We start from the raw sequence: 10,679 nt of genomic DNA, 5'->3' as shown, positions 1-10,679 counted from the left end.
TCTAATATGTCTCTGACTAGACCTTCATGCCTGAGAAGGTGTCCTACCAACCTATCTCGCCTATTTCTTATTGACTTCCATAGAGTCCTCTGTTCTCCTATTCTTTCTAATACCTCTTCATTTCTAACCTTCTCTATCCATCATCATCCGCCTATAACACCACATTTCGAACGCTTCTGACTTATTCTTTTCCGCCGCGCCTACTGTTTATGTTTCGCACCCGTAATTTTAACTAAAAAAAAAATATTACTGAAATACTGAATCCCTTGTTAGCGAGTATTCCGAAGTCAAAAGAAACATACAGGAAACTCCAACAACGAGTAGGTACAAGTACCTGATCTTCTTTTTTTTTTGTTTGATTCGTGGCAATTCTTTTACAATTTATGTAGGTATCAATTTTATTATTTCGGTTGAAACGCTCAAAACAGAAACAAACTCATTCAGTGGTCACTCGTCAGGATAATTGAATTAATATAGGTAAACCCATAAGCATTCTAATGATTTCTTCGCCTCAGAAGTAACGAGATGAGATCTCTGAATTATGAAACAATTCTTACGTAAATTAAAAGCGATTTAGAATGATAGATACCTAATGTACTTGCGCAAATTTATATAATAATGTGGAACATACAATCACCATGCTGTAAATTTATCGTTATTATCTGTCTGGAATTTTTATAATGACACTGTAGAATGATGCATCAATAAGCCACAGCAAATAATATAATTGCAGTGATGTGCAAGAAAAATTATCATATGTAGTAAAAACTGCTTAAAAAATACAGTAATTTGGTTTATAATGACTTCAAAAAGAAATTATGAAATTATTCCCGAAAATAAGGATTTAACTCCAATGAAGCATCTTGGTTGTTAGTCAGTTAATTAAGGCAAACCTAACACAGATTAAGCAAACTACGTTATAAGGGGTTTATCGTAATAAGGCATTTTGTTAGAAAGATTTGACATTGTATGTAGTTCCCCAAACCCTATCAATCAGATGAATAATTCGGTAAACATGTTCTTTCAACCATCACGTCTATCTGAAAATATCATCCGTTTCTCTAAAAACTGTCGGAACTCTCAAAATCTTTTGAACAAAGTAGAACACTCCTCAAAAACCTTAAATTGCAATTATTGGACTTATCTGATCATTTATTTGAAACGATGGTTGAAGATCTTCTTCAAAAGATCTTCACTGTTGGACATAGACCTCCACTGTTTTTCTCCATTTCTTCAGATCCTTTCCCTTCTGAAGCCAGTTGCGAGTGATATTTTAAATGTCATCTCTCCAACGCATTAGTAGTCGGCCTCGATAGCGTTTGTCTGCTCTTGGTCTCCATTCCATCAGCTTGCATGTCCATCGTCCATCCACGTGACCTGCCAAGTTTCTATTTAATTTTTCCATCCTCTCTTCCAGCTCTTAGGTCTTCGCTTGTAACTCGCTCGTTTAGAGTGATTCCTATCATTAATGTTTCCATGCATCTCTGGGCTTCTCCCAATTTGAGAACACGAGAACACCTTTTTTGTTAGGGTGGTCGTTTCTCCTTCGTACGTTAATACTGGAGGTACACATTGGTCAAAGACCTTTCCCTTTAAATTGACGTTTGAAGTAGGGCTCTTGATTCATCTCTCAAAGCGCCTTGTAGTGCACAAGCGGTGGTTTATCCTTCTTTTAATTTCGCACTTTCAATTGTCATTGCGGATGGTAATTTCGTGTCCATAAGTTTGTAATGAACTCAATTTTCTTGAAGTTCATATTTGATTCTATTTTTGAACACGCAGTTTCCAGTTCTGCTGCCATTTCTTTCATCTTTCCCATTTTATCCCATATTTAGCACAATACCATCGGCATATCGATGGTTGCTTCTCATCCCAATTTAACGTTTTAAAAGCATATTCCATTGTAATGATTTGGACATTGGAGGCTTTCGGATTTTCCGGCAATGGTATAGATTGGTTAATGATTCTACCAGACGTTTCGTTATCAGCTGTGGATGATATATTCAATGGCTTGCTATCGGATGCGTCGTCGGAGTACTTCTTCAGCAAACCACTGAAGATGCCATCCACAGCTGATGATGAAACGTCTGGTAGAAGCATCAACCAAACTAGGTCATGACCAGTAAACCAGAAAGCCTCCAATTATTAAATTAATTTAAAAAATCCTGCTGGTGCTGTTGTATTACAGACATTAAACATTGTAGATTTACTGTTTTTTTATTACTTTTAGGGATACACGCCCATTGACATAGTAAGACTTGCCGAAGAATTCTTTTATTCGTTGAACTTCACTTCACTGCCGAACAGTTTCTACACGTCCTCTCTTTTCGAAGAACCATTGGACCGTCAAGTCATTTGCCAAGCATCAGCTTGGGACTTTTGCAACAGAGACGACTACAGGTGATTTTCATTCTTTTAACGTCCTTTGTTTCGAAAATTTCTGGAGTTTACTTATTTTCTTAACACATTTACAATTCCTTTTTCAGATTAAAAATGTGCACCCGGGTTACCATGAAAGACCTGATAACAGCCCATCACGAAATGGCTCACATACATTACTTCATTCAATACCGTAATCAACCAAAAGGGTTCCGGGATGGTGCAAATCCAGGTAAATTGAATATTAATACTATCTGGCTACAGACCAGAGTGGTCTAATGGTCTAGATCACGGCTTAGTGTCTAGGAAGAAACTGCCACCAGTTCAATTCTGGGTCCATCTGCCCTGGTCAAAGATTTTCTGTGGTTTTCTTGGACCATTTAGGCAAATTTTGGTGCAATAATATAACACTGATAATCTTTCTCGTATGTCTTCATTTGGTTCTTGTTATCTTTCATTCCAAACCACTTCCTGACGACATTCCAACGATTCCTAAAAGGTTTTTTGCCTTATATACCAACTTTGCTCAGGCGTAGGTCAGAGGGACTAACCACCCATTAGTGTTAGTAGCTAATGGGAACGAAACACCCTAAAGTTTCTTTTATTCATGTATAGTACAGTCGAAATAAGAAGGCAAAGTCCCCAATAAATATTGCACACTAAAGGCATATCGTTTTTTCGTTCTTACAAACGGAAGATATCCTGTCTTTATTCTCTAGACACGCCTCCTCCACAGCTGTGTCAAGGCCTGCACCTACGTTTCATAAGAATCAATCGAATAGAATGAGACGGTTGAAAACGTGCTTGTCTTGTTGTCCGTACCTTCATTAAATGAGCAAATTTACAGGATCGGCTTAAGGCAGTAGTACTCATCGATGTAATATACGTTTTTAAAAGTTGATCCAACAATCGATCTGAAAGGTGCTCATGATTGAAGCAGACAATCATAAAGTTCCCCAAATGTAGCTCCAAAACTTCTTCATATTTTATAAATAATTGTTTAAAGATTTTTACTTTATATGTAATTTATAGGTCAATTATAAGAAACAATTAATTGTGTGATGTGAATTACTTCATTCAAGGAAATCCAAAATTCCGATCACAACCTACTTAAATGTGATCCAATTTCGTGGACCTACATATCTAACTTTTTTTTGCTGACATGGACGACTTTGCAGTTTGGACTTGATCCCAAAGGGGTTGATATAGGTCACTTAGTATCCGTTTAGTTTAAATTCTACATGGGCAAAACGTTCAAAACATAAAAATGCGTTTCGTCATCCTAGAATCTTGTTTTCATCGTCTAACTCATATTACTTCAACGTTTTATTCGAAATAACATTTTCTAGTAATCCTCCTCGAAGTTACATTTTTTCTCCTCTTTTTTTAATAATATTACAAGCACCCTCCATAACCCTTGATCAAAACTAGGAGTTAATCTTCCTTCACGTTTCATTGCAAAATGATAATTAACTACCCCCCGCCCCCTTTTCATCAGCAAAGTTTTTTGGAATTTTGCTCTCTTTATTATTGAATCAATGACGATATGAAAAAAATATCTGATTGGTTAGCTTAATACGTGTAAAGTGTGTAAGTGAATATACATATAATTATGTATATGATAATTAAGTGCAACAAAAAATTAATCTTCCTTTCTCTCATCAAACATCAATTTAGAAAAGAAGAAAGTGTTTTCGCAGGAGATAATTTCAGAAGCATTAATGCTTTAAACTTCTGTTACACTTAGAAGTTTGGAATCGTTAGTAAATTCCTTGAAAAAAAGATAACTTAATGTAATTAGGTATAACTAATTTTTTATAGGTTATATGCCACTACAAAATTTCCTGTATTTGATTTTTTCTAACAATGCCTCATTTGTTACAATAAATATTACACATGTACAATTTGGCATAATTTAAATAATTAATAACGTTGGAACATTGATTGTTTATTGCTTTTAAGAACCGTAGGTAGGTAGGTAGGTACTATTTTACTATTTGGTTTGATACTGTCTGTCATCAGTATAAAATTATTTCAAATAACAGTGGATATCATTAAATACAAGTACTTAAAACTTCACTTACCACAAAACAATGTATTGCAAAGGGTTCATGGCTGTTAGTGATTACGGTGACACCATTTGCACTTTGATATGTCTATTTTCACTGAAAACATGTTAAATGACAACGCGGATGAACGCACAACAACACAAGACCGAGGTGCATTACTACATGTGGCAACAGGTTATGTTTCAAAACGCCGGTATGGTAAGGCATGCGTGAAACATCTTAGTTTTGGCTAATAATAACTTCGCCGATAAGAAGCTTGTACTAGCCGGGAATTATGAAATTTAATCCAAAGCAACAATTTTTATTACACATACTTTAGGTATTACGGGATTGATTTTGGATTGTATATTTTCCAAAACCAGAACAACTATTAATAGTACTGTTGTTTTAATAACCAAGATAAGGAATATTCAGTTATCTAACCGATTTTAAGTAAAATAGATTTCAGATTCTTTTATATACACTATCAAATTTTACCATGAGTAAACTATAGAGATGTGCAAAAGTATTTAAATACAAAATGCAAATACTTTTTTGATTTGTTATTTTAAATGTAAAAGACCAAATAGATTTCCCTTTTGCATTTCAAATGCCAAATGCAAAATACGTATTTTCAAAATCCTTTTTTTAAATAAATACTTTCTTGTAGTTACCCATTTAAATAATTTTCTACATTTACTGAAGTATAAAATATTTTTTAAGAAAACCTTCCAGGCATTTGCTCATTTTTTAAATATTGGAGTTTTTCTAGACTAAAAGTGGTGTTTGCACTATATCACCAGCTGTGAAGATTAAGTATGATTCATATTTGTCTGTTTGAAATGATATTTTTTCTATGTTTATGTTACAGTTTCTTCAGTTCTGCAACAAATAATTCTTCTATATGCTTCCTTATTTGCCTTTGACACCTGTTTTAATTTGAATAAAGGCACCGATGCCAAAATAGTTTATTTAGCGTTAAAGATCAGAGCCAAAATAAGGTTGAAAATAATTTTATTGTTGTAAAATCAATACCAATCTTTTTATATCAATATATTTACAACCCCATTTTGTTTCTGATCTTTTACACATTGTAATAAGCGAAAGAAATGAAATCCATAGTTTCTTTAGCTTTGAGTTCATCTAATAAGTAATGTTTTTCGAATCGTTTTCTAAGAATTTTGGATTATAGGCATTTATTAGCACACCATAATATGTTGTAGTTTTTAGGTACTATAAATAATAGAAATTGATAAACCATTAAATTTGCTTTTACATAACACATTCTATATGATGTAAAACGAAATTTCTCTTACAATTATACTTTTATGTTTAATTTAAGAAAACTAAATCTGTCTATATAATAGTCCATTTCCGGTTCAAAAAAAGATGCTGAAACATTTCCGGAATTTCAAGTGACGTCAAGTACGAAACTGATTCAGTTGTTACACCTACGTTTAGCAACATTCACTTGCTCTCTTCGTTTCCTTAACTGTTTCTTTAATGATGCTATTTATCAATCATGTTCTACCATAAAAAAAAAACAGCAGACGATCTAAACTATTAACACACTTCCGTCAAATTCGAGCGTAATTTTCGCGTACGGCGTTTACATCTAATGATGAACAGCTAGTACATAATAGACAAAGAGATAGGTATGCAGGATAAATTAATTTCTATTCAATTTTTTAGGCAAGACCAAGACTGTCTCAGTTAGTCTGTAAGTAAGACAGAGTCAGACTGTCTCAGTCTTTTACGTGTTTTGGTCTTGCTCATTTAATCTGATTACGTGTTTTTTTTAATTTTAATCACAAATTCTTTTATTTACTGATAATAACTTCCTTAAATACTGAAACTTTCTGTCATATATGCAAGCTTGTCATGTGTTTTAAAAGAAATAGTGTCGATGGTTGTGAAAATTGGAGGACTTACCCTTCTTTCAAATAATAAATTTTGTTTCTCCAACGCATAAAATGATCTAACAGCAAAAAAAAATAGTACGAGGTACTTGAAAGAAATAAAAATTATCATCATCATAAGGCCGTCTGGTTGGACACGCACCTCCACTAATTCCTATCCTGAGTTAATCTTCCAATTTCCCTAAGACTAGGCGGTGATGACGAATTCCCTCCCGCAGATAGTTTTGGTTAAAATATAGATAGTCGAATTCCCTCCCAGCTACTAGCTCCGATAATTAAGTTAACGACTACTTACCGATTTTATTTATCGAAAATAAATATATATTTATAGTGCACTTCAGTACTTCAGTAAATTAAAGATCAAATAATTTCAGAAAGAAAACACATATCAGTTATGAAATATTTATTTATTTAATTTTAAAATGATTTCCCACTACCTGAACACACTCAATGTTTGGAAATTCGTGTGCGTCTAGCTTTTTGATGCAATCATCCAGAAAAACTTTATTAGTTTTAGTTTGTCTTGTATTTGACCAATAGAAGGGTAGTCTGATAAAATTATTATTGTTATTGTAGTGTCTATAATATATGAATAACATTAAGATTAATATGTGATGTGAGGCTGTATTATTTGAACAACTCTTTATGATTATATAGTGGCAATTGGCACTCAAAGTCATCCGCCGCCGTTGGGAGGCAATTGATGTATAATTAGGAGGGAATTCGACATACCGAAAATTTTAACCCTAATTAAAATCAGGCATATGGGAGGGAACTAGGCATTATCCAGACTAGGAGATCCCACATCATTAACTATTTGCGAACAGTAATCTAATCTAGGTCTACCTCTACCCCTCCCGTTTTTCCCTTTAATATGTCTCTGACTAGACCTTCGTGCCTTAGAAGGTGTTCTAGGTGAAAAAGATTGCTAAAGGCATCAGGCGTATAGGTCTAGTCAGAGACATATTAGAAGCAGAAACACGAGTTAAGATTACTGTTCACAAATAGTTAAGGATGTGGGTTGTTCTAGTTTTGGGGAAATGCGAAGATTAGGATACGAAAGAGTGCAAGTGCCTGTAAAACCTAAGGGATTAAGGACCTTATGATGATCGAATATTATTTAAAATATTTCCCAGATTATTCAAAATGTTTTAATTAAGTCGTTCTGTTGTAGTCTACAGTAAAGGAACTTCTCCCTTAATTATAACAGTTAGCGTTATCAGACAGTCAAGTAGGTAAATTGTGATAATCCTAGTCTTTAAATACTCATCTCACTTGCGCTTTCTATTTGCGATTCGTTTTATTTTCTTTACGTGCACTCCGGAAGAAGATCCACTTCGTTTTCATTATTAGCTTTCAATCTTGACTAGTCTCCGTGCTGTGCTCTAGTTAATGACTTCTAAAGGAAATTATCGTGCCTGCACACTTGTCTATCGGTGCATTTGTGTGTGATGGCATGATCAGTGAGAGAGTGAAAGTATATAAATATCCATAAATGTAAAGTACCTGGGTACTTGCTATGTAGGCACCACGAACGAAAAGCATTTATGGGTATTTTATAATACATAGTACGCAGTAACGGTAATGAAAGATTAACCATTCTGTAGTATACCTTCACATCAGTGTGTACGTGTTCACGTAATATCATTCTGAGCCAATTACTTTAGGCATTTCTACTTAATACGCATTTGCCATTTACGTAAATATAACATTGATTTAAATGTACGCTTAAAGGCGTTTTATCTTGGTATTAAATATAATGTAAAATGTCTACAACTAAACAATACTCTTTATTAATAATACAGAACAGCATACTATTTATATTAGACCAACGTATATCATAAACACGCTAAAGCATCGCTTATAGAATCGAATATCCATTGGTCTTAAAAAATCGACATTTCGTCATTTCGTCGCGCCGTTGCTATAAAACTCTGATACATATTTGGTATTTTCTAACTGTATTATTTGGAAAGTTGGTTAATTCCTGTATTCACATTAGATCATCATCATCAAGGTCGTCAGTCCTAAGACTGGTTGGACACGTACCTCCACTCTTTCCTATCCTGAGCTAATCTTCGCATTTCGCTAAAACTAGAAAAAACCTACATCCTTAACTAGTTGCAAACAGTAATCTTAACTCCTGTTTCTGCATCTAATATGTCTCTGACTAGATCTTCATGCCTGATAAGGTTCTGTTCTGTTCTCCTATTCTTTCTAATAACTCTTCATTTCTAACCTTCTCTATCCACAGTATCCTCATTATTCGCCGGTAACACCACATTTCAAACGTTTCTAACCTTTTCTTTTCAATCGCGGCCACCGTCCATGTTTCGCACCCGTACAGCTCCGAGCTCCAAATATACACTTTTAACAGCATTTTCCGAATTTCTAAATTAAATGTTCGGGAGCATAGAGGTGACTTCTTTTTATTTATGGCGACTCTAACGTGAGCTATCCCTATCCTTTGCTTTATACATCTACTATTCCTTTCGTCCTGACTTATCTGACTTCCTAAATATCTAAAATCAGCCACTTCTTCTAATTTTTTGTCTCCTATTTTTATATTCGCTCTTTCCCTACTTTTTCTTCCCTTGCATACCAGTATTTTTGTTTTACTTTTATTTATTTTCATTGAAAAATGTTTTCTCAATACCGCTTCCATTTTATTTAAAGCAATCTCCAACTCCTTCTTGCTATATGCTAATACTGCTTTATCATTTGCAAATCTAAGCATACTAATTTAACTAAAATATTTAACATTTTGTTCTATTTAACATTGTGTGAAGCTTTTTCTAAATCTACAAATCCTATCACATTAGATAAAGTAGCAAAGTGTCTTTGATTCCACGCTTGTTAGGCTCTATAATATTTTTTGAGGAATTCTGAGTTAAGGTGCTCATGGTCGCTTCTTTGCTACAAATGCATGAATTATATTATCTATACTTTTATCATAAATTTATTTGCAAAGTTGGATATATGTTGGAGCTAATGTACTCATCCAATTACAAAAGTGGACCGAATAGTGATTTTGTCGGGTATCAAATAACCATGTACCCGGTAAAACCAATACTACAGTTAATGGTTCATGTCTTCCTTCCTATGGGCTTTCCATTAAATACCTACCACCCCCACCAACACAACATTCCAAAGCACATTAAGTCCGTTCAAAAAGCGTTGTTCTTTTTATCTGGTAGAATTACTCTGGATCATTATCCGGTACCTGGCCGGATCCTAAAAATAGTGCCGGATCCACCGGATACCAATATAAATCGAATAACCAGCATATCTCTGGTTTGGACCTTCTGGTCTCTGGATGGACGTAGAATGTATATTATTCCGTTGCAATAAAAGGGCTTTTGGTGGAGCTCAATTTTCTGTTATAAACTAGAGACTCATCCCCTAATGACTATATCTAATCTAATGTTGTGAAAAAATCTTGAACAAAATTACATTCAACTGTACTTCTAGTGAATGTGGATAATGAATTGTATGTTCTAGGTAGTAAGGAACGTTAATTGGAAATTGAGATGTAACAGTAATAAGATGTATCATAAACCAGGTTTTACAAGCTGTTTTAATCATTAATTTATTTATTTATTTAAACAACACGATGTGAATATGTAGTTTAACCGTATGCTGATTCCAATTTATTGACGTAGGTACCTATGAAAGCTGTGGTCACCGAAATGAATATTTCAGTAGATATATAAAGGAATAAAGTAATCAGAATTGGGCAAAGCACTCATCAAATGTGACCCAAGCTCTATGCCGAAAATCCTTATTTAAACTGCTTTGGTTCTTGAAAACCCAACTACATTTTAAAATTCAAGGGCTTCCTACTTGTACATAACTTCGAAATTCAATTGAATTCGAAGCCTTAACTAGCTTAAACGAACATGAAGCCCTTTCAATTATAAGACACTTTTAAAGAAATTCGTTTACAAACCCCAAATCTACATGTTCATGAAAGAGCTTTAGTCATAGTGATATTAAGCCCTGAAAGAACAGGAAGCACTTTTTCAAGCACACAACACTAAAACTGTGCTCAGCTTCGAGAGGAATATATAAATAGAAATTGCAATGTATTCGAGCACCGACTGGCATGGCCTAGAGCAGTGGTTTTCAACCTGTGGGTCGCGTCCCCCTAGAGTGGCGCGAGACTGTTGCAAGGGGGGCATGCAGCTGTTTCTAAAATATTATTTTCGAATACAAACCAAAAAAGTCGAATAGGCGTCAAAAAAATGAATCAGCCAAATAGGTATACGTAATCCACAATCCTCGCCGCGAAAATTATTATTTTTTATAATAATGAATTACTAGGAGATCCCAC

General features: G+C 34.2%; 1 protein-coding gene across 1 annotated transcript in view; it reads left to right on the top strand.

The window, feature by feature from the left end:
• Positions 1-10,679, top strand: part of LOC108739670 (angiotensin-converting enzyme) — a 33,745-nt gene that overhangs the window by 17,426 nt on the left and 5,640 nt on the right. Inside the window, 2 exon segments of the mRNA XM_025979326.1 lie at positions 2,231-2,400; positions 2,487-2,611. Of these exon segments, the coding sequence (XP_025835111.1) occupies positions 2,231-2,400; positions 2,487-2,611 (295 nt within the window).

This window comes from Agrilus planipennis, unplaced genomic scaffold (assembly GCF_000699045.2).
Source record: "Agrilus planipennis isolate EAB-ADULT unplaced genomic scaffold, Apla_2.0 scaffold249, whole genome shotgun sequence".
In the NCBI taxonomy this organism is placed as follows: domain Eukaryota; kingdom Metazoa; phylum Arthropoda; class Insecta; order Coleoptera; family Buprestidae; genus Agrilus; species Agrilus planipennis.
This window is presented reverse-complemented; position numbering and strand designations above follow the sequence as displayed.